The 25,412-nt window shown below is 41.2% G+C and overlaps 1 protein-coding gene across 3 annotated transcripts in view; it reads left to right on the top strand.

The window, feature by feature from the left end:
- LOC150085736 (synaptic vesicular amine transporter-like) overlaps positions 1 to 25,412 on the top strand; it is a 318,170-nt gene that overhangs the window by 287,027 nt on the left and 5,731 nt on the right. For 2 of the 3 annotated variants that reach the window (XM_090374208.1, XM_090374207.1), the window contains exons 10-13: positions 6,705 to 6,768; positions 7,562 to 7,681; positions 19,322 to 19,367; positions 21,098 to 21,185. In XM_090374208.1, the coding sequence (XP_090230334.1) occupies positions 6,705 to 6,768; positions 7,562 to 7,681; positions 19,322 to 19,367; positions 21,098 to 21,185 (318 nt within the window). Of the gene's footprint in view, positions 1 to 6,704; positions 6,769 to 7,561; positions 7,682 to 19,321; positions 19,368 to 21,097; positions 21,186 to 25,412 lie in introns of those variants that run through there. The other variant, XR_016546977.1, reaches the window with a different exon arrangement.

Here is a 25,412-nt window from a genome sequence, read left to right on the forward strand (position 1 = left end):
CCTACAACAACAACACTAAAACCCTAAAAGTGACTAAGACCGCATTGCTCCATGCATATTGTCTGTGAATTGCGTGTATTCTATGGTTATTTTTATTAATTTGTGTACGAAAAACCCTAGTTCATCGTCCAGCAATCAGAAAATGACCTGAGTTTCCTGGAATAAAAACTGATATCCTCCCCTGAGATCGATTATCATAATTACGTTTAGTGCCGCCGTAGCCTAGTGATCAGGCGCGCGGGTGCATAAGTACAAGTGCCTTGAGTGACCGGGGTTCAAGCCCGTGACTGCTGAATACGGTGCTGTGTATCTTGTAAACTCCTCTGACCGTTCGGTCGTCCCGGAGTATAAATAGAAAATTTACTTATTTTTTATGAAAAAGGCCCATAAAAATTCCTCCCTTTATCGACGGGACTCGAACTCAGGTCTTTTCCATCCGATGTGGGAAAGACGAGGATCCTACCACGAGGGCAACCCTAGCAGAAAGTATTGCTGACCCCGGATTCTCTGAGCAGTGATCTTCTCGCTGATCCCATTCGGTGGTGAAATATCTTCATCCGTCGTGACATCCACACTAGATGGACGCTTCATTTCGCCTACGAAACCACAAAGAACACTGCAAACACCGATCTTCCCCGGATGGGATCCTCTCTGCTGATTCCCCGCCTGGGGCTGAGATCTTCACGGCTGACACCCGCATTAGGGTGAAATCTCTCTTACCAAACCGGCCTCCGTAGCCGAGTGGGCAGGAGCGGGAGTGCAGTAGCACACGCTCTTTGAATAGACCGGGGTTCAAGCCCCTGACTGCTGAATACGGTCGATCTGCCAACCCGCACTGGACCAGCGTGACAGATTATGGTCCATTTCCCTCAGCATGAATTGTTGAGGAGGTTTCCATCCTGCAGTGGGTTGATAATGGCTGCAGTTTACCTTTTTTTTTACCTCTCTTGCCAATCCTACTGAGGGGTGAGATTCCTGAACCCATTGTACAGTGCTGCTCTATCAATTTAACTAACAACTTCTGTTTCCTACTTTTATGAGGATGCCTCTAACTATCCTCCTCAATATTTCTATCACTATTACCCCTAACTTTCCCCTTCCCATCTTTTTCCACTATACCACCACCCTCCTTTCTTATGAATCCACGGGTTTCCTGAGTTCTGGAGTGCCCAGAGGGAGCTAATAGTTGAATCTGGCGTGACTCCAGCGGCTTGGGATGTGAGGCAGGAGGCGATCGGCCTGTTTGTTGTCCTCTGTTAGTTGCTAGATGTCAGCCACTCGGCACAACAAAAGCAAAACAAAACATCACACTTTCATATAAACTAACACTACTGAAATAAATGACCGGCCTTGACACTCGCAGTATTTATATGACAGCAACAATATGTGAACATTGTGCCATCCATGAAGGCAGTCACTGTGAATGGGTATACTTGATCAGCCATAATGGACAAAAAAAAATATAATAGTGCCACCCAAAACGTAATGACCATGGGTATTATGTCTATGAATTGAGTGTGTTCTGGTCGATTTGCCTTTTTCTTGACGAAAAACCAGTCTTCAGGGGATGGAAGGACTTTAGTAGGTGCGAGTGAGACTGACTAACTGTGATTTAGCCACGGTTAGTCAGTCTGAGGCGCGGATAGCAAGGTCCCCACTCACTGGAGTTAGTCTCAATCAGTTGTATGGGCTTTTATATTTTGTGACTCAGCCCGTATTAAAAACCCCGTAAAAGTTCCTTGCATCAATGAAGGTTTTCGAACCGGGCCTTTTCCACCTGGTGTGGGGAGGATGGTGATTATAAGCACTATACATATACTACATTCGTAGATGAGTCACAATGGATAAAAAAAAAAAAACTATTCATTAGGGTCATCTGGAAGGTTGCTTCATCTACCCATGTTTATCGTGCCTGTAAATTTCGTGTGTTCTCTAATCGATTTGCCTGCTTTGTTGGACGAAAAATCCCAGTTTTTCCGGATGGGGGGGGGACCTTGCCATCTATACTTGAGACTGACCAACCCAGCGACGGAGTGAAAAGTCCATAAAAGTTCCTCACGTCATCCACAGGATTCGATCTCGGTGTTGGAAGGACGAAGACGATATGACTGTGCTACCTATGATTCCACGCAGAGCCACAATGGACGTGTGTATGTGTCCTAGTATCGAGGATAGCTCCTGAGTATACGTCCATCTCCACCTTGTTCTTCTGTGATGGTGCAGAACGGGACTAAATAAAAATTATTAGTGTTTATGTGTAAGTGTGGTGAGTTATGTCTTTTGTGTCAGGCAACTTCGCCACCAGAGAGCAACAACACCTGGGCTGCTGCTGTATGGTGCTCGTCCCTAGGCACAAGGAGCCAGACCTGGTTCTACTATCACCTGAACGTGCATAATGCACAAATAAAAAAAAAAAATGTTATACCAGTGGAACTTCCACAATTTAGTCAGTACCACTGAAAAACGGTTATATATTCAATGTCTCAGGATTTTTGAGACACAATGGACATATTATTTTAGGGTCCCCCGTAATTTAATACGTCTACCAGTATTTGTGTCTTTAAATTGCGTCAGTTCTCTGGTCGGTTTTGCTGGACGGAAAAAACCTGTTTCTGGTGGAAAAAATCTTGCTATCTACACTTGAGACCGGTTTACTCAGCCATGGAGTGAAAAAAGCCCATTAAAGTTCCTCGCATCGTCGACGGGATTCGAACCCGGGCCTTTTCTACCCGGTGTGCGGAGGACAGTGACGATTCCACTGTGCTACCGCCCAGAGCGACATTGGACAGATAGTTTTATCATTCAGATTTCGGTCTAGGGGTATGAGTGCTCCAAGAGATTCCGAGGAAAACATCTCCGATACCAAAACACCGCTTGCCCTGCCTGTTTCTATTAGACTAGGACATCAGAGTGATTACTTTCCGCAGTTATCTCGGTAATGTTCACACGGCATAGCAGGAAACGTGATTCATCGAATAAGGAGACCTCCCAGTCGTCAATGGTCCAATGATTTTAGGCATCTAACAAAAGTTTACTTTTTTTAGAGTCAACTATTATATTAGGGTCACCTGGAAAGTAATTTTCAACTACCCATCTGTATTGTGTGAGTTTTCTGGTTGATTTGTCTGCTTTGCTGGATGAAAAACTTCAGTTTTTCCAGGGGAGAAAAATTTATCTATTCCTGAGCCCGACTAACTTAGCCACGGAATGATAAAACCCCATAAAAGTTCCTCACTCGACGGGATTCGAAATCAGGCCTTTTTCACCAGGAGTCTGGAGGACTGTGACGAGACCATTGTGCGAACCGTGCAGACACTTAAGCATCTTTTTAAATTAAAATATCATATACTGTATTAGACCACCGAATACTTTTATCTGCCGTGCGTTGTGTGTGTTCTATGGTCGATTGGCTTGACAAAAACCCCGAATTGCCGGGAATAAACCTTGCTGTCTACGCCTGAGACCGACTAACTCAGCCACGGAGTGAAAAAAAAAAAGCCCACTAAAGTTCCTCGCGTCATCGACAGAATTCAAACCCGGGAATTTCCATGCGATTTTGGGAGGACGGTGACGATACCACTGTGCAACTCGCAGATACACTTTGGGCTTCGTTGGCAATGGGTGGCCGTATGGGTAGCTGTACTGCTCCCATACAGAGGAGGATTGGTTGGATCATGGTCTTGGAAACACCGCTGGTCATTCCTGGTTTAGGTCCATGGTTAAAAGTGACATACGTATTTGGGCGTAGGGATTATTTATCTGTTAATAAAATTGATACACCATCTGCATATTCGACTATGTGAGTAGCTGTAAAGATATTAATGAACAAGATGGAAAGAACCGGTCACAGGTAACAGACCCCTATGAAACCTCTTTGCAGGATTTACTGATGTCAGAGGAAGGGGTGGTTGATTTTAACGACGAAAGGACGGTCAGATAAATAGTCGCCCAAGGGTTAGGTGATATTTCCTCTTAATCCAGTTGGTGTAGTTTAGATAGAAACAGTTGATGACTGATGGAGTCAAAATCTTTTGAAAGGTGAATGAACAAAGCCATATTGTAGTTGTCAAATTTTAGGTTTTGCTATTTAAGAATTTTTAAAATAATTTTTCAAAGTCTGAAATTAAGCCAATTCGCGAAAATTGTTAATTCATTTGATATTAGAATCTGGAACTACAATTTCATCGAGTTGAGACGAAATTCTTCAAATGGTTCCGGAATTAAGATAATACATTTGAGAACATGAGAAACAACTCCGTTAAAGCCAGTTCCTTTGATCTTGCGGTCGTACGAGAAGTATAAACAAACATTTTAACTGTACCAATAAAACATCTCCTTCCATTACAGTCTCCACAATATCATTATGCATTGTTGTTTTTGCAGAGTTTTAGGAGCATCAACGGCTAAAGCCATATTGCTCCGTGTATATTGCTTGCGTTCTGGGGTCGACTTTGTGTTTTTGCTGGACAAAAAACTCGAGTTTCGGGGAGAAAAAACCATGCAACCCTCGTCTGAGACCGACTAATTCAGCCACGTTGGGAAAACCCCCTCCCCTCCATGAAAATTCCTCTCGTCATCGACGGGACTCTAACTAAGATCTTTTCCACCCGGTGTGGGAGGATTGCGATCCTACCAGCTGTGCTCCACACAAGAGCTCATTATGCATTAGCTATCGGCTCTACTGTTACAAAACTTCTGGAGATGTGTAACCTGGCACTCAAAGGTTTTGATGATAAAGCAAAGTTAACCGTTCTATATTTTGACCTGGAGACAGCCTTTGACAGCATAAACGTCAAATCATTTCTTGCGCTGCTGGAATCGTTTCTCCACCTTGAACAAATACCTTGCCCTTCACAGAATCTTCACTCACATACAGAACTGTGCACTTCAGGAGCAAAAATCAGTCCACACTAGAAAAATAACTGCTAGAGTGCTACAAGGTGTTTTGTCCCGATTGCTCTTCACGGTTGCGTTCATACTTTTCATCGATCTTAATGAAGATATTTTGATGTACATGGACGAAAACAAGGTACTGAACCCCGTCCTGCCAGAAGCTGACTCTGCTAAAATTGCCAGTTCTATAAATAAGATCGTGGAGTTATCTTTCCACCTTGAACAGTTTCGGTTGGCCTAAATCCCAGTGACCAATGGGATGATGATATTCTCATTAAAGCCTATAGGGGATCTGAGCACCCTCTTTATGTGGTGTTCAGATCCCCATACTGAAAACCACAAAGACCTTGGGATTATTTTCCACCCAAACTTAGAGCCATCAGCGTATTGAGGCGGAAGTGACAAGAATGCGTAGCCCTAAATGGTGCACAAACAAAACCTTTTTTATGCAGATGACTTGAGAATCACCAAGAAATATATCCAGACAGTAATTTAACCCATAGTGATTTACCCGTTGGCAACCCAGACAGTAAAGAAAAAAACTCTATGCCTAAGAGTATTGGCTATTTTATTGGGCCATTTATATTATCGCATTCCTCCCAAGGTTCGAAGGACCCAAACAGTAAGGCAAATAGAGCTGCCAAGGCTACCAACCACAGCAAACGACTGACAACTTGTACTAAACTGTTAATTGGTGTCATCTCATTTTCAGATTTCTGGGATCGCTCTGACGCATCTCTGCACAATCTTTAAGATCAACTCCAATTCTGCTGCCAAAGTTACGTAGACTCAAACTGACCAACAAATTCACACCTGCGTAGTCACTATCAGTCATTTAAATATTGGAATCAAGTGGAATTGATTTGGATAAATTTGCAATCCAATCTCATATAGACACCGAATCGCACAGCAAATCCCCGCTTTAAAGGGCTCCGGTTCATTTTATGACACCCGTTTTCTCTGTGTGCCTTCGGATCCTAGTGATGAAGCCTAATGCTGTTGCCCGCCAAAATGAGTACCCGTACTTTTCCAGTCCAATTTGGTGCATGTCATGACGTAAAAAAAAAAAAAAAAAATTAAGTGACTGCAAGATTTGGATTGCATATTGAGATGGAAATTTTCGGCTACATTGTGAAATTTGCAGCTGGTGACTTTTGCCGCACTTTGGTAGTTGTGCAAACCGAAACTGATTTTTGCATTGTTTTTTACAATTAACGTCATTTTAATGTAAATATTATTGCATAATTTGCCCTTTAACTAAAAGTTACCTTCAATTTTTTTTAGAAAATTGTTTACCCATTACTAACTTTACATTATCGAAATTGATTAAATAACTGTTAATTTTCCTTATTGATAATCTTAATTTTATGTTGCTATATATTCAACTTGTCAAATCCCAATAAATACACATCACAGCCTTACAAACTGCGATGTGTATTATTGCCCACTGGAACTGATTGTGTGCAATAAAAGATCATTCATTTACACCCCATGGCTTGAATTAATCGGTTTCAGGCGTAGATAGCAAGGTTTTCCCCCCTAGATACTGGTGTTTTTCGTCCAGCAAAGAGACAAATCGACCATAGAACACACCCAATTAACAGACATAAGACACAGCACGGCAGATGGATTTAATTATTTGGGTGGCCTAAAAATAAGTTTTGTTTGGTTTTGAACTGCATTATATGACTATTATTGCAGTAAGAGTATAATTATTACAGTAAGAGCTTAACTATTTTTTTTTTCTTTTTTGTGGTGAGATTTTTGTACTTCTTTAAATCGTGCTTATGACCTAAATTGTTTCATTCCAGATTCCCTTAGCGAAATCTGTGTACCATCTTATTTTACCAAATGCTGGAATTGGATTTGCAATTGGTGAGTAACTATTTCTGATGTCAAAATATAGATAATCCGAAAAGATAAGGTAACTTGGGCTCGAATTAATGCGTCAATGATTCATAAACCTCATTAGGTGTATGAGTCATGGATTATACGGAAATAAAAATAGATAGAGATCTAATACACCTATTATACATATAATGAACTTAATTCATCATGAGAAATACACGAAGCGGTGCTAATAAATTCTCTACTATAATAGAAAGAAACACGATAACCAATTCTATACATAGTTTATTCAACGTATTTGACTTTCATCTCTCTCTCTCTGCGTATGGCCTCTTGCTGAGTGAAAGAAGGTTCTGGTTCAGAGTGTCTAGGTGTCTTCTATATTCTGATTCTGTCTTGTGTATGCTAGTTTAATAATAATATCATTATTTAATAAAATAGTTATTCTAGTTACAATTAATAATGCAAAAAATTGGCAAATATATGACGTTTTTACTGTTTTTAACTTCCGGTTGGTTTCACAAAACTGTAGGTTCCATTTAAGCACTCTCGGGGCTTGGGATTAATTTTGTCGCTATTTATTGAAATGAAAATAAATTGTAATATGTATCAGCAGATTTTATCGCCTCTATCTCAGCGTAGTGGGCGATGCTGAAGCTCCTGCCCCCCTTCTCCCCAGCTGAGTTATATTCATGTATCTGCATTCCCCTCCGCTAAATGGACCCTACAATACTGATAATTTGATTGAAGTGTAAGTATTTGTTGATTTGTCATTTTCCTATTAAAGTGACAATAAAGGCAACATTTCTTGTTTTGTTAGGTATGGTGGATTCGTCCATGATGCCCATGTTAGGATACCTCGTGGATATTCGTCACTCATCAGTCTACGGGAGTGTATATGCCATTGGTGATGTTGCTTTCTGTGTAGGGTTCGCCCTTGGTAAGAAAAAACCTTTTAAAAAATTAACTCCGTAAAACTTCCAGATATTTATTTATTGAACTTTAATCATCATTAACTCCATTAATCTGCTCAAGATATCACCTTAACATGCATCTCTGCACTGTTCTATTCCTAGTTGAGTTGGGGAGCGAATTCCAGTTTGCTCACTTCATGATGTGTGTATATGCATATTAAATATGTAAATAATCTATTCCCGTCACGGTAGGTTTTCCAGGGTTTTACATATTAATTGGATATTTCATGGAAAATGATACCAGTAGAAACATAGTATATAAGCAACAAATAACGGAAAGCAAGAATTTCATATCCTGAAATGACGTGAAGATATAACAATGAATTTGTGTAAGGTTACGTAGATTTAAACAACTTATGGAGCGCTGTGGAACGTATCCAGGTAGAGAATGTGACAGGTCGTTCATCTACAACTGGAAGTGCTAAAGCCAGATGCAAAGCGGTAAGTGTTGAATGAATAAGTCCACACAGTTATGCTCCCTGGTCATCTTGGGAGCGTCCAGTGAAGAACAAATGGATGGCGCCTATAAGCTGCTTTGGCGTGAAATAGATGGAGACTAGGTTATCGAATGGAGACATCGAATTCTTGGGTTCTGTCAAGCATCCAAGCATCTGATTCGGTAGGAAACAGTCCGTAAGACAAGTCTGCTAGAATGCAGGAATGTATAGTATCTTATGTAGGGCGGCACTCGAACGTCAGTTCAACTCCGCACATTGTTCTCAGTTCAACTTGGTACACTGTGATGAATACAGAACTTTGTAAAACGCAGCGTCGCAGGCACGTCTGATGACATTGGACTCACACACTCGTCAAGTGTGACTGGGGAAGCGGGACATTCTCTGGGAGATTCTTTGCCAGTTCAACTTAAACTATGCCAGTCGGCCTTCTTGGTGTTGTAGCAGATGATGTCTTTGGGTACCGGTGGCGTGCGTTCCATAGAGTGAACAAGGCAGAGCGTGATCGCCCTTTGGTCCGATGTTGTCGAAGATTCCTGGACGACGGTTCAACCTAGGGCTCCTGCAGCAAAATCAAGTCAACCTCCTCCTCCTCCTCCTCCTCCTCCTTAGTTTTCGCCTTTATCTGGTCAGCGACCACTCTTGCCCTCTGACATTTATTTGTAAAAACTTTACACTCTGGATTGATGTTGTTGAAGGACGCCTCTCCATAATTGATTCTTTGCTGGTACTGGCTCTTCACTTTCTTACAGACCGGGCAGTTGACATCCATAATAGCGTGGTCATGTGGATTTTACAGTTTACGTAATCCTTAAATTCGTGTCTTCTCAGTGAGCAGTGACCACAGGTAGATTCCGTTGGTTACAGGTGTGGCTAGTGTGACCAAAGTGCAAACACCGGCATTTAGGAACTGAGATATGCTCTCTGTATTTATGAGCCATAATTGGATATATCCGGGTTTCTCGTTTTCCTGATACTGTTGATTTTAATTGTCTTCATCTGGTCTTTAAGATATTTTGTGAGCGATTCCTTTACAGCGTCACTGGTTTCCAGTTGGTTATCCTCTACCGGTTTGATTAGTACTAGGTGTGATTCCATTGGTTTCTTTGTTCTTCCAGGAAGGAGGGGGCTACGCTCGCAGTCCCGTAGGTGCAGGGTCAGTCAGGTCATTCATCCAGGCCTCCGCAAAGGAAGGGGGCGTCGTTGAATTGTATTTTCCCGTTCCAGGGTCAATAGATCTATTTTTGTCTCGAGCTTTTCGTGGGTAATATGAAGGTGGAGGATCAGTCTCCATCCTGCTGAACAACTCTATAATATCTGTCATAATCCCAGCCGTTATCCAGTTAAATTGTTCAGTGAAGGATGTCAGCAGGGGCCTGTCAAATATGTATACAGGCGAAGCCTACCCCGAAGGGTTTGCATTTACAGTACCCCCAAGAGAGCACCGGCATCCACATCTGGTCACCAGGTACTTGTTTGGTTGTCTAGTTCGGTAGTGTGTCCCTGATAGGCATGTGTAGTAGAGATCCCATAAGGATGATTTCTTTATGTATGGTGAGCTCCGGCATAATTGATCACATTGATCTGGATTATGACACGAGTAATGGCTGGTTCCATTATAGATGTGAATCATGCTTATTGGCCAACGTTCCTAGTAGAGTAGCTCAGTTGTTAGGGTGAGTATCAGGTTCTAGCAAAGGGGGGAGGGCCACGATCCAATTCTACACCATCTAGTAGAGGTGTGGACACAGGATAGAATAGAGAAGGTTCAGTGAGAGAAGAGCATGCTTTCATGGTCCTCAGGGCAACCTACGATCGATGTTCATATCCTGTAGGGTGTTACTTTGGAGCAAGAGAGCCCGTCCAATCATAAGGATCTAGGGAGAAAAGTGTAAGGTGTATTTAGTGTCTAACGGTATCAGGGGTTTCCCCCATCTCCGCGTTGCTTTCATTGTGGGTGTACCAGTTCGCTGGGAGGGCCAGAGATTTAAAAGTGTAGGGATATTGTACATGTGTAGTGTTGTGTTCTGTTGTTCATCTGGCCATTTAGCCGCTTGACCCCTACTGAGGCCCAACGCTGCCCACACTTGAGGCCCCGGGTGCCAAGCATTCCGTGACCAAGCGATTTCTTTGCGTATCTCAAAGCGTTATCTCTAAAGAGCCTTCAAGTGATAGATTATATTTTGTTTCAACAACCGTTTTCTTTATTTATTAATTAGTGTAGCTCTTTTGCACTAGAAGAAGTAGGCAAAGGCCCAGAAAGGAAAGTTACCTTTCTGTTTTTTATTTCTAATAGTACTAACTAACTAACTTAGCCGCTTGGTCACCTTGTGGCACTGCTCCTGCCTCCCCGTGGCGGGCCGGAAATCTGGGTGGTAAAACCTGAGCGAAAAGGAGCAAAACATGGACTGTGACAATTTTCCACCGATTAGGACTGAAAATCCAAATTCATTGGATTTGCACATACCCGATAATGACTCATCCAATCCAAAGAGACTGAGGACGGATGCTCCCCGAATGGAAAACCCAAGTTTTCTGATTCTGCATTCGCTAACTAACCAATCCTTGGGTAGTTTATCACCATTCCTCATTCAAAAATCTCTTGAGAGCGTAGCTGGCTCCCCTAAAATGGTACGACGACTGAAATCTGGCGACCTGCTTGTTGAGACCACCAACCCCAAACACTCTGAGTCTCTACTCAGACTCACCTCATTTGGTGGAGTTCCAGTTAAGGTGTCCCCACATGCCACACTTAATTCATCCAAAGGTGTTAATTCATCCAAAGGTTTGAGTGGGACCTAATGAATGTATCAGAAGAAGAAAAATTGTTCAGGAACTGCAGGATCAGAAAGTCACACAGGCAAAGCGAATTATGATGAAAAAAGATGGCGAACTCCTTCCAACTCGCAGCATAATTTTGACATTCAACTCACCTAATTTACCTACATCAGTAAAAGCAGGGTATTTGCATTGTCGCATTCGCCCATATATTCCGAACCCAATAAGATCTTACAAGTGTCAGAAATTCGGACACTCACAAACAGTCTGTCGAAGAGACCCTGTATGTCCGGTTCAAAAGATCATTGAACGGAACTGCGGTTCAAAAGATCATTCCCAGGCTGACTGTAAAGCCCAGGCTCTGCTCTGCCCCAATTGTAAAGGTAACCATCCAGCCTTTTCTAAAAATTGTGAACAATGGAAATATGAGAAAAAAATCCAGAAATATAAAATAGAAAAGAAAGTTTCATTCCCAGAAGCAAGAAAGCAAATACAACTAATGACACCCAGACGCACGTATGCTGAAGCCTCTAAAAAGTTTCATTCAGTATCAGTGCAGACTGATACATCAATAGCTCCAAATATCTCTATTTCGGAATGGGCTCGTTCCCTGCTGAGTTCTGTACCTCAACCTTCAAAGCAACAGATCTCTACTAGAGCTAACAATACACCAGTCACGATACCACCTTCTGCCGATGTAGATCCCGTAAGATCCCTCCAAGCAGATAACTCAGATTCTAATTGAAAACAGACATTTGACTCCTCCCTTATGGATACTAATGAAATTTCGAATCAAGATGATACCGAAACCATTCTGGAGATCCATCCAGAGGATGAAATAGACAAGACCTGTTTTCTCAAAAAGAGATAGGATTAAAATTGACCGTTCCAAACAGACTTCCAAAAAGCAGTCAGATTCAGTTCCTTCATCTAAATTGAAACAATGAACAACGTTGTCCAATGGAATTGTAGAGGCTTTAGGAGCAACATTGATGACATATACGACATAATTAAGCAGCATAAACCAGTGGGCATCTGCTTACAGGAGACATATCTGACTCCTCAGGTATCTCCCTTGATAAAATACTATACTCTTTTCAGACAAGATAGACCTATTGCAAATAATGCTCGTGGTGGAGTAGCCATACTCATAGATTCGCGAGTCCCATGCAGACGCCTTTCTTTACAAACCTCTATAGAAGCCGTTGCTACCCGAATAGCAATTGGCATCACTCTGACTCTTGTTTCGATCTATCTACCACCCAATCATCCGTATACTATTCACGAACTTGAAAAGTTCGTGAATAGTACATGGATAAGTATCATAAGTATCAAAGTATCATGGCTCTGTGGATGGAGGCGAGTAACCTGTGGTTTACTGCCATGATGACTTTAGAGTACCATGCTCCCGATGCATAGGTTACTATCGGTATAAAGTCTGCTTTGTATATGAGCTTGAGGGTTTTGCTGTTTAGCCCCCAGTCCCTTTTTTGCTACCCTGGTGACGAGGGCCGTGTAGCCCCTAATTTTCTTCCTGGTGTAGTTGAGATTCGCTTTAAAGTAGAGGGTGGCGTCAAGTATTACACCCAGGTACTTGTGCTCTTTTGATAGTCTCAGTGTGGTGGTACCAATCTTGATCTGAGGGGGTCTCCTTGGATCAAGGAAGCCCCTTAGGAGGATATAATTAGGTTTTTCTTTGGAGATCCTGAGATTGTGCTTTTCGGTCCATTTCAGAAGAATTTGTAGGGCATGGTTTGCCTTTGTTTCAAGTTGTAGTCTGCTGTTTCCGGCGACCATAAGGATGAGGTCATTTGCGAAGGCTTGCGAGGATGCTTCACCGATGTCCGTATTTAGGAATTCATCCATTGTAATATTCCACAGTATTGGTCCCAGTACAGAGCCCTGTGGGCAGCCTCTGTGTATTTGTCTTGTAAGCGTTCTATGTGGGGCGTTTATCGTGATACGTCTGTCAGACAGGTAGCTTTTTATTAAGTTACATAAATTTTCTGGCATGCTGGTCTCCCGGAGCCGGGCCAGGACGCTTGGCCACCAGAGGGTGTCAAACGCCCCGGAAAAGTCAACAGATAGCTAGGAAGTACTTTTGATCAGTGGCTGCTGCTTGCACCAAGAGATTTCTCAAGGCATCCACCGTTGACAGCCCCTGTCGGAAGCCATACTGTTTTGGTGATGCCAGGCTTGCTTGCAGGTAGTAGTTTTGGATCCTAGTCAGGAGGAGTCTCTCGAGGAGTTTGCTACAAACAGAGAGCAGGGCAATTGGTCTGTAGGAGTTTGGTAGTTCCGGCGGCTTGTTAGCATTTTTGATAATAAGTTTTACGTTGGCCCTCTTCCAGTCTTTGGGGAAAGTTCCAGTCCTGAGACATAGATTATAGAGGGGAGTAAAACGTAAGTGAAGGTTAGTTTCCAGGAGTATTCTGAGGAGTGACATTGGTGAGTTCCTGAAGCATCTCTCTGCGTCGTGTGCCCTGTGCAAAGGTTTAGAAGGCATTATAATTTTCTTTTTCAGTGATGAACTGTCGCTCACTCCCTTGAGGTAGTACATGGATGGTCGTGATTAAGAGAACTCTTAGTTCATGATATTGGTTACAGTAGTAAATGATATGTTCCCAATTCTCTGGTGCTCCGCAGGAGCAGCAGGAATCATCTATGATGCAAAGTAGCTAGTTTTGACTTGAGGGAACCAGATCCCATTAAGGAAAAAGTATCAAAAAGTCCCGAGAAAACAGGTTACGAAATGGTGTCTTGGATACATAATGGTGTCTAGTGGCAGGAATCTTCTGATAGGATTCTCTTTTGGGATGGCAATCCAACAGCTCTGCCACAACTGTGTAAGGTGCTGCTTCAGGCGCTGAAGGTGAGAATTATGACACCAGCAAAAGCAACGCACCCCATTCTGCCCATGTCAAAATTTAAGAAATTATATAGACCATAAAAATGTTTCCAACCGATTGTTATAGCGAGGAGATATCTGTTTTCTGTAAGGGCTGCAGCCAATGGCGTCTGTTATGCTGAGACCAGATTTAAACTCATTGTTTAGGAGATTCCAAATGGGTATTACTATAGTGGGGCACCTCCGTAGCCAGATGGGCAGGAGCAGCAGTGCGTAGCACACGCTTCTTGATTAGACCGGGGTTCGAGCCCGTGACCACCAAATACGGAGGATGCGGAAAGGTCAGGGAATGACCACCGCATATCCCCGGAGCAATATGGCCTCAGTTGCTAATGCTCCTAAAAAAAAACAAATAACAATCACTATAGTGAGCAGTGAGTCTGTATAGTAATAAGTGCTCTACAAGTTTGTCTAGCACCGGTCGGAGTGCAATGGATCCATATGAATCGGGAAAGTGGGGGAGTGTTCTCTGGACCTTTGAGCAGAAGTGGCATGTTAGTGATATTCCAGGCATCTGGAAATATGCCTTCCTCCAATCATTTAAGTAGTGCAAAGAAGATATTGGATCTGATGGAAGTAAACTTCTTCAGAACCTCCACTGCCATCAGGTCAGAGCCGGGATACTTGTTATCCTTAATTTTTGTCAGCGTTAAATTTAGTTCCTCCACGGTAAATCGTCCCACCACCACATTCCAGTTCTGGTATTATTGTTCTCTTCACAGATTTGGAGTTGCATTTAAGTAGTAGGCTCCCCATCCTAGGGAACCGGTGTATTTTGGATGGTCTCGACTGACTGCTTCCAGGTTATGGTCATAACTGCAGTGGGTGTCACCATTGAGTTAAGGATTTTCCCTTCTGGTTACTTTGTCAGTGATAATGAGATATACAAGCCCCCATGGATCTGAATTGCCAACGGCGTTCACAAGGGTGCGCCAGGAGTCACGCTGCCTATTCCTAGTCTGTCGTTTATGATTTGCCAATATGACTCGCGGAGGACATCGATTTCAGCTCTGGGTACTGACGATCTTGCTCGCTCGAATCTCTTCCTGGCATTGTGAACCGAGAGACGTAGACGTTCAAGTTCCTGGATCACCAGGGCCTTAATAAAGGGTTTCCTCTTGTTGAGTGCCATTTGGCAGGCCTGTCGTATATAGTCAATTAGCTGAGCTTGTAGTGCTGTTGCAGATAGGAGGTTGAAGGCTTCTGGGCTATCAGTTGGAATACGTGAAAATTATGTCGGAGAAGAGCTCCCAGTTGTCAGTCTTGATGTTCAAGCGAGGAGAAAACTTCGTTGGAGTGAACAAAGCCTGTTGGAATACTCAATTAAAGTTGGCATTGATCTTAGACGCGCACGGGTTATGCGCCATGAACGTAGGTCCCATACATTGGACTCTGATGTAATGTAGGTGACAATTGTAGCAGTGAATACTAGCCTTCTCTCTCTTTCAACAGTTTCTGTATCCTCCTTAGCGAGTTCTTGTATTTTTGCTGTTGCCTGTTTTAGAGGAAGAAGATTAAATTTGTGGGTGGCCGATTTTTTTTATCAGCCAGTGTTCCACGGCGTAAACGCGCTTCTCGTTAATATAGGCACCGATGCCCATATTTCATCTCTATATAGGATTCCAGCATAGAGGAAGGTGGTTATGTATTTGCGAGCTAGCACAGGTTCATGAATGTGGAGGGGTTGGCATTTTGCTAGCCAGGACATCCGAAGGAATTTAATAAGTGCTTTTCCCAATATTATAGTGAAATCGTAACTTGGGTTTGAAGACAATAGTTAAGTCTGGTGTCCTCCATTAGTAGCTACGGCCTGTGTTCGATTATTTTTCACTGAGAAGATAATATCGGTGGAATTAGATGCGTTGATGGAAACCATGAAGCATTTAAGATAGTTTTTGAGGTCGATGAGAATTACACTGATGCGTTAATCCAAAGCAACTAACGCTATGAGACCTCAATATATTGTCTGTAACTTCCACAAAGTCGAAGTCCAGATGATATTGCATATAGCCTTCTTTTCTTAAAATTCCTTTAATTCTGACGAGGTTACACACTACAGAAAAACAGAAGCAACACCGTGCTTGACTTTAGACAGTAACAACCAATGTATTACTATTTTTCTCCAGTTCATAGTCTCACCTAAACACTACTCTTGAATCTAAAAAGTTTAAATTTAGATTCATCCGTCATTAGTTCGTTTTTCCACTATTCAGTTTTCCAATGTCGATGGCTCTTAGCCGACGCCAACCGTGTCTTTAGATTTTCCGGTTTTAATAAGAGTTTTCGGACCGCTACACGACCGTGAAATCCTGCTTGCTTAAGATGAAATTTTACATTGGATGAAAGCACGGAGTTTCTCTGTTCCTATTGAACTCAGCCCAGATTTCATGTGCAGTAAGTCGTAGATTGCATTTAGAAACCAGTTTTGTAGTCTTATTTTGTGCTTTAGTTATTACACGCAGTCGGCCTGATCGTGGTTTTATCTTTAAACTGGCAGTCAGCAAGCATTCTTTCTGGACGACAGATGTTCGATTTTATAAGTTAGGGCTCTTACTCCTCAATTTATATTATTGCAAAACACTCTAGAATCGTCTACAATCTTCTATAATATTGAAATAATACTGCCACTTATCAGAATATTCTGTAATCATTCTACATCGTTCAGGAATTTTCTACAGTATTCTACCACATTCAAAAGTCTTCTAAACTTTTCTGGACTATCCTAGAATTTTAAAAATATTTCTTAAATATTATTTAAGTTTTTGATTTGTACAAATAATAGAAAAATATTTTTTTAAAAATGGTAAACAATTTTGGTCTTGATTTTATAAAAACTTTAAAAGTTTGATATGTCTCGGGAAGTCTCTCGTAAAATTTGTATTTCGTGTAGGAAGCTGTAGCGTTGAGAGACTGTTTGAAGCTGTTTGAAAGTCTGAAAGTGCTAGTTGTGAAATTTGTGTAAGGGGACAATCGATTAAGATACGTTTGACAGTGAGCTGGATTTAAAATGAGCTTCATTTGAGGACTTTTGCCCATAAGTAAATGTATACGGTAAAATATGTCTGGCCAATGCGTAAACGTACTAATCTGGAGTTAGAACTCTAATTTTAATATGATGGAGTTTGTTCCAAGTCTGTTATCTCCCTATCTATATCCATTCAAGATTGCGTGTTTTTTGGACTATGCTCTTAAAATCTATGTCGGGAACCAGAGAAGGAGATAATGACAAACTGCCAGTTCGTTTTGCTGCCTGTTTCATTTCCCATAATACTAAAATGTCCCCGTATTCGGCGGAGTGTTATTTCTTTACTGTGTTCTTGACAACGTTGAAGGAAATTTCTGATATCTTTAACAACGGGTATGGAAGAGAACAGATTATTTTAAATAGCTGATTCTGCACTGAAGGAATCTGTGTGAATTATGACAGGCCATAAAGAAAGATAGTAGATTTTTATCAAGGCTAGCTGGATTGCATACAGCTCATTTCAGGGGCGAAAAGCTTTTTTTTTCCTAGTGATTTCTAGCGAAAGGAAGTTAAAACGGCTGCTGCACCTACATGGTTTTCATACTTCGCATCATCCCAATATGATGTGTATTTTTGGTAATTTTCTAAAGTATGGACGCAGTTGTTGAAAATTATGGGCTGCAAGCTCTTCTTACCACATTGTGTGAAGGAATTATCGCAGTGAGGAATCAGTCCTTCACAGTGGACCAGGCAAGTAAGCATCATAACGGATGTTGCTGAAATCCAATTTCCAGTTAAGCAGTTGTTGTTTCAGGTGAAGTTCCGCAGGCCAAGGCTCGCCTCGAGAAACTACTGAAAAAGAAAGGAAACCACTGCGTGTCAAATACATACATAGTTCCAAATTGGATGAGTAGGGAAGCTTTGTATCTTTGCAGCATATAGATAGACACGAACGGTGTGCCTTTCTAATTAAATTTATCTTATCAAAATCAATCATATTATTAATAATTTGAACCTTTATATGAATTCGTGCCAGTTATAGTTTAAAAGCTAAGTAAAAGTGTTTTATTTCACGAGGGAAATGCATCTGTTCACACGTCGGCTGTTGCTTGCCATGACTGCAATTCATCAGGCTAGCTATGAACAGTTTCCCAATTTGATTTCCACCTGTTCTCCAATAAAAACCAACTTGTGTGGAAGAAAATTTGGGTCGGATGACGAAGTGGCAGCTTCCGCACACTTTTTTTCACCTCAAGGAAGCAACTACAAAACTGGGATCATGAATCTGCCACATTGTTGGAAAAATGCATCTAGTTACGAGGAGACCACAACGAAAAATAGTATAAAGTCAACATCCAATAACCTTTCTTATGCTAGGCTAGAAACATATCAAACAACTCGCGTTATATGGAGCTTATGTGCTTGTATATCATTTTGTGTGTTGGCCTTGTGTATAAGTAACCCTGGTGCCTGTATTTATATGTAGCCTTATGTTTGTATCCATATGAAGCTTGCATATATTGTATAACGTTGTGTTCATAACTGTGTTAGAAGATAATTGATTTAATTAGATTTAGTGCATCAACCTTCAATGTATTTACATAGGTTGATCATTTATTAGTACTGCATATATCTGCACTACTGGCAAACCCACTAACATGTGGATCTACCAATAGTGCAGATTGAAAAGTCTTTAAGAATAGTCGTTGTGGCTATTGATTCCCAACCTTCTTTTAATGTTTCTATCATTAAAATTGCGGCTTTCTTCAAATAATGGTCTCTTTAAACTTCTACCATTTATGTCACTGTCTCTAACCCCTCATTCGATGTGAAACACAATATAATTTAACGTTATGTTGTGTATCAAAAAAAAAAAAAAAACGTATAACGAAACTGTACTCACTCGTCAGATTTTCCGTTATGCAATTCAAAAAACGGTTCACATTTACACCACATAACTTTAAGCATACTTTGTATGCATTATCGTATTTAAGGCGGGTAGGTTGGCGTCTCAAGGTTGGCTCAACTATGCAACTGAAGGCGACTTCACAATTACCAGACATTTCAAAACTTCCAACTGATTCAACGTATTCTTCTACCTACACTCTCCTGCCGTATACTCGCAGTTCACCGTAAATTAAGTGGCGCTGCCATGCCGTGAATTAAATGATTAGGCCGATGTAGTTATTGATAGGCTTAATTTTACCAATCTTTTAGTATTCTTTCACCCTCCCTTATCTGATTGCTACCATCCCAAAATATTGTGATGTGGGACGGATGGTAGCTCAGCAATTCTGTCGCCATTTTGTGAACCCCTGATTTCTGGCCGTGAAGGGTATATTGCCTAAATTGCTCTCTCTCTCTCTCTCTCTCTCTCTCTCTCTCTCTCTCTCTCTCTCTCTCTCTCTCTCTCTCTCCCTCCCCTTCCCCATTATTTATAGTGAAAAATTATTGTTAGGGTGAAGTGCTCTGTTAAGGAATTTTTCCATTTACTTTTTAGGTCCTGCCTTAAGCGGTACAATTGTTAAATCCCTAGGATTTGAAGGGTAAGTTTTCCATTTTAAACTTTGGACATAATTACTCTATAATCATCCATTACTATACTCGCAAACAATTTCATGCAAGAAACAAATTTTCCTAACTTAGTATTAATCAAGCAAAATGATGAAAGGAAGGGAACTTAATCTGCACCAGAGAGAGAAAAAAAGTGTCGATTAGAATTTTCCAGTTTCTAAAATGTAACACTCCAGTTCTATTTGAATCTTGATTCTCTACTTTGACCACTTTGGGAGAAAAATCATTCCAATGATAAAAAAAAAAAAAAAAAACTACCCCGCCCAAAGAAGAACTTCATGAGATCTAATTTTGTATTGCTTCTCAAAATTTTATGTACTTGTATAAGTCCCTTTGGTCTTGCTTCACCTACCGATCTGGAAGGGGACATCGCAGTGATGCTGCTCGGTTTCAGATTAACATTACTGGGAACCAATGCCCATAAGTTGGTTCCATATAGTTACATCGTTGGAATCTGGGATTTGCAGCCGTGCGCCACTATCCATGGAAACTCTGAAAGGGGATTCTGGTGGGTGAAGACCCAGCCCTAATGACCATCTGTTCCATCTATTTGTCACCTGGTACAGGAATCCTTACTTATTACTTATGATTACTTAGGGTCAAGAATAAATAAAAATAGTGACTGCTCAAACGATGTAAAGAGACGACAGGCAATTGCTAAAACGTTGGTCGCTGATCTGATAAAAACTATGGAGAGATCATGACCTGCCCCTAAAGACGAAACTGAGAATCACTTATTCCTTAATTATTCCAGTTGCCACTTGTGGATGTGAAGGATGGAATCTCTAAAGAGTTGACAGGAAGAAAATTGAGGCATTTGAAATTTGGTGTTACAGGAGAATACTGCATATTCCTTACTTGGATCGAAGAACAAATGAGTGGGTATTGAATAAAATTGGCAGGCCTAAAATTCTTCTTCATAACATCAACAAAAGAAAACTCAAGTTTTTTGGTCATATAGTAAGAAGGAAAAACTTTCTAAGAATATAATGGAAGGGAAAACCGAGGGGAAGAGGTGCAGAGGAAGACCTGCAACTAGGTGGAAGGATGGGATCAGTGAACTTCTGGACATAACACTTTGCAATGCTGCTCGTATAGCACACGATCGATGCAGTTGGATAACTTTGTTGGTGGCCACAACAGCTCCTCAGGGAGCTATGTGACTGGAAGAAGAACAGAAATCCCCAAACAGAACACGACTTCAGCAAGGAGGCCCAGAACAGAAACGATATCAAGTTATCAAGTCGAACACCTAGATACCAGATAATCCATTCTATCAGAGAGAAGCCTATAGGGAAATTGTCACCCTTCTTTATTCAGAAGGGTTTGGAACCGCTGTCAGGCTCCCCTAAACCTGTGAAAAGGCTGCGTTCTGGTGATTTCCACATAGAAACAAAGTGTGATAAACACTTTGAACAGCTCCTCCACTGCCTTCATTGGTGGGGGAATGGAATGCTAATTGCGGTAAAACCCCACAAGACACTGATCTTATGCGGCATGATCTCTGAGAGAGATCTTCTAGAAGTGTTTGATGATATATACAAGATCCAGTACGATTAAACTAATCTACCAACATAACAATGGTCTGTATTTATATATTGTTGGCTGTCACGTGTCTTCATTTCATGACTGCATACTAACAACATTGCAAGAAAATTATTTACCTGCACAAATGTTTCATGCCAATACTGTTTTCTTACAGCTTGGTTTACTGCATTTCTGTCATTTGCTTTATCTATGCCCCTCTAATGATTCTCTTGAGGAAACCTCCAGGAAGAGACGAAAATCAGGTAAAACTGAAATAATTATTGATATATTAAAGATAAGATGAATTTCAAATTTCTCCTTCTTTGTAATCTGTTGTCTTTTTTTTTTTTTGTTTTGTTTTGTTTTTAGTATTAGTTTTAATGAAGCCGTTTGATGCAAGGAAGCGAAATTTTTTTACATCTGACAAAAAAGTAATAATAAATAATAATAATAGTTAAAATAATTGTTAATCATATTCATAATATTCCCATTTCCAAAAGTTAATCATTCAATTCTACTTTAAACTTCAGCTGGACTCGCTGTCTTTACCAATTTGCATGGCAACTTATTCCAATATTCGAAAACCCGTTGCTCTTAATGAGCTTCATGAGACCCGGTTATTCTCTGAGATTTTATATTTGTGTCGCCTGGTCCGTGTCCTTCCCCACCCACTAGAAACAACACGAATCAGTCCACGTCTTCTAAACCATTCTTCATATGTACATCACTTTGCACTCCTCAACAATTTCATTGACGGTCTCTGAATCTTCTTCAGAAATTCTGTATTTATTCTATATTCATATACTGGGTGATTTCAGAGGAACAGTAACTATTTTGGGAGGTTATAGTATCGATTATTCTGAGTAAAAAAGTTCATTTAAACAAGTGTCCAATTCTCGATGGTTACGGAGATCCAGCTGTTCGAAACTGGCACGCACAGCTCCCTCAATCAGATGTGACCAAGGAGAAGTTATAACCTAACGGTGTTAGAAGTGTTAAGAATACCGGACATCTTCACACATGCTGAATATGCCGATATGGTGTTTGTTACAGTTTTTGTGGTAGAAGTGCTACTGCTGCTTGTAGAGAATACCGTCGACGGTTTCTTAACCGCAGAATACCGGATTCAAGAGCGTTTACACCAAACTGCGTGAGACAGATCTCAGCGCTCATATTTTTTCTGAACGTGCAGATGAACAAATTGTGGATGAAAAAACAACACATTCTTCAGTCGGTAGAACGTAGTCCTACTATTAGCACACGAATAATTTCTACGGGTATCGGTGTTCCACTGACAAGAGTATGGAGAACATTACGTGAGCACGGCTTGTATCCATTTCACATAAAGCGGGTGCAACAACCAGGATACGACGCCAGCGATTTGAATTTTGTCGGTGGGTAAATGCTAAATCGTCGATTGATACTGTTCAGCGATGAAGCTACTTTTACCCGTCACGGTATCAACAACACCCATAACTCTAATAGGTGGTCAGACGAAAATACACATGCCACTGTAGAAACAAATTTTCATCGTGCGGTATCATCGAAAATCAGATGATTGGTCCTGTTGTGTTACAAAATCGTTTTACAGGGCCCATTTATCCAGAATTTCTGCAAAACGAACTTCCACTGCTATTGGAAGATGTTCCCTTGGCTACACGGATTGGTATGGTACTTTCAGCATGACGGAGCTCCTGCACATTATACCCGTCTGGTGATACAACATCTAAATCGAACTTTCCCTGAACGATGGATGGTTCCGTTCCGCGGTGGTTCCGTTCGTTGGCCATCAAAGTCTCCAGTCCTCACTCCGTTATATTTTTGTTTGTGGGGTTGGATGAAAAGCGCAGTATACAAAGAAAAGGTGAATACAAGAGTCGAATTGTTCACTCGCATTTTGGATATTGCTGCCCTCATAAAAGAACACCAAGACGACCTCAGAAGAACAACACGCCATATTGTCACAAGAGTTGCAAAGTGCATTGATGAGGTTGGCATTTATTGTGAACTGTAAAAAATTTGTCAATTATTTGTATTTTGTACCATTCAAAAAGTCAATAAATACAATCAGTAAGTCATTTATCGTTCTTTAATACCTTTCATAATGGCTTTCAACCAGCGCGCCAGTTTCAACCAGCTGTATCTCCTTATCCATTGAGAATTGGTCACATGTATATAATGAACTTTTTTACTCAGAATAATCGATACTATAACTTCCCAAAATATTTATTGTTCCTCCTGAATCACCCTTTATACAACCGATCCAAGTGATTTTGAAGAAACATATTTTGGGTCTAATTGTTAACCATCCTTCCCACCTTCACATCATCAGCAAAACTTGACAGCTTCCATGGGATACCCTTGACAATATCATTTTTGAAAATTAGAAATAGGAGGAGACCTACTTCTGATCCCCGAGGGATCTCACTTGTTACACTGAAGTCTGAGGTCCACCCTGAAATCTGAAACCTCAAATCTGAAGTACACTGAAGTCCACCCTGAAGAGTGACCATTTATGAAAATCCTCTGTCTGTTATCTTTTAGCCAGCCTGCAATCTAGTGAAAGATCTTACCAGTAACTTCAACTTCTTCGAGTTTATTTAGTAGCCTTCTTTGAAGGACCATATCAAAAGCTTTATTAATGTCTAGATGTATAATGCCAATATTTTTACCTGCTTCATGGCTTCCTTAGAGAAGGGAAATTTGCAAGATTACTCGGGCTTGTCCTCTTACAAACGAACCCATGCTGAGATCTATTTAAGATACTATTCTTATCTATTTGGTCCAGAATAGATCATTTACCATTTACCCCATAGTTTTCCCTACCACAGAAACCAAACCAACCTGCCTATAGTTACCTACCTACCTCCTCTTTGGAACTAACTTTGTGGATTGGTGAGACATTAGCCTTCTCCAATCGAAAAGAATCTTTCCACAGTTCAATGAACCTCTATTCCGAACTGTTTGGTACACTCATATGCAGTTTTTTTTTTATTTACTCATGAATGTATACCATATTCTTCTGGAATGCTGCCCTCCTTTAATCTCAGTAGAATTTCCAACACACTCTTGTCTAAGGTCATTATATCAGTTATTTTACAACGGTCTAACGTTTTCTAAAGTTTAGAGTTTGTTTTTGACTGTAAATATCGATGAGAAGTACCTCTTAAACTCATTCGCCATTTCTGCTGGGTTTACTCCAGACCTACCATTGAAACCAATTAAGGAATCTATTGGATTTACTCTCTTCTTTCTTATTAACATGCGAGAAGAATTCCCTGTCTATCGTTCTTAGCTCTCTTTGCTACTTCTTTCAACTTTCCCTCGTCTTACTCCATCTTACTCCAGTGGCTGTGCTACATATTCTCTTATGATAGTCACACAAATCCGAATGGCATTGCCGACCGGGCTAGCCGAGTGGGTAAAGTACCTGCCCGGCAACCCAAAGGTCGCGGGTTCGATTCTCGCCTCGGGCTTGGATCAAAGTACCGCAAAAAGCTTGGGAGGTGCAATATGGCTACAAAAGCCGATGCGCCAACAACTACCAAATCAAAAAAAAAAAAAAAAACCCGAATGGCATTATTATCTCTATTATTATTATTGTTGTTGCTCTTATATTATTTATCCCTGATTTGGGGGTTCCACTCCGTGACGGGTATTGCTTCCAAGTACACAGGGTGGTTGTAATGTCTGGTGTTACTGTTCGAGGAACTCTCTGACTATCCTACAGGTGTTCAGGATTGCGACTTTCTGGAGTTCCTTGTAGGTGTTCTCTGGGAGACCTATTGCTGCTAGGCTGCTATGTAGGGTCTTTGGCACCATACCGGTGGTCGACACGATGATCGGGATGGTCGTTACTTTTTGCATATGCCACATCTCTTTGACTTCATGTCTCAAGTCCGTGTACTTCCTAATTTTCCCCATGGGTTTTCTGGACATTGCTAGTGTTGGGCACCGCTATGTTAATCAGGTAGGTAGCCTTTTCCATTTTGTCCACAAGGGTTATGTCCAGTCTGTTGTGCGGAATGGTCTTATCCGTTATTATGGCACGGTCCCAGTAGAGTTTGTGAGTTAGGGTCTCTAGTACTGCCCGGGGTTCGTACTTGTAGTATGGTACACTTTCTTTGGTCAACTAATATTTCCTCGCTAGCTTCTGATGTATTATCCTGGCTACCTGGTCGTGTCTATGAGGGTATTCAGTCTGGGTGATCACCTTGCACCTCGCGGTGAAGTGTGTTGGATCATTTCTGAGGCCAGGTGGCATCGTCGACATGTGTCATCTGACAATCCGGGCTCCTTTGAGATGTAGTTTCTGGTGTTGATTACCTGGTCTTAGATGGCCAGCATGAATCCTTCAGTCTCGGGGAAGAGCGTCACGCTTGTGAGCCTTGGAAGCAATTTTATCGATGTGATCTTGATGGAGGTCATTGTAGTGTCTGCCATGGAGTGTCTTCTTTGCCCATCTTTCTAGCTTCGTTTCTTGTGCTTTC

The sequence above is a fragment of the Mastigoproctus giganteus genome, chromosome 5 (genome assembly GCF_048544385.1).
Source record: "Mastigoproctus giganteus isolate SK-2022 chromosome 5, ASM4854438v1, whole genome shotgun sequence".
Classification (NCBI taxonomy): domain Eukaryota; kingdom Metazoa; phylum Arthropoda; class Arachnida; order Uropygi; family Thelyphonidae; genus Mastigoproctus; species Mastigoproctus giganteus.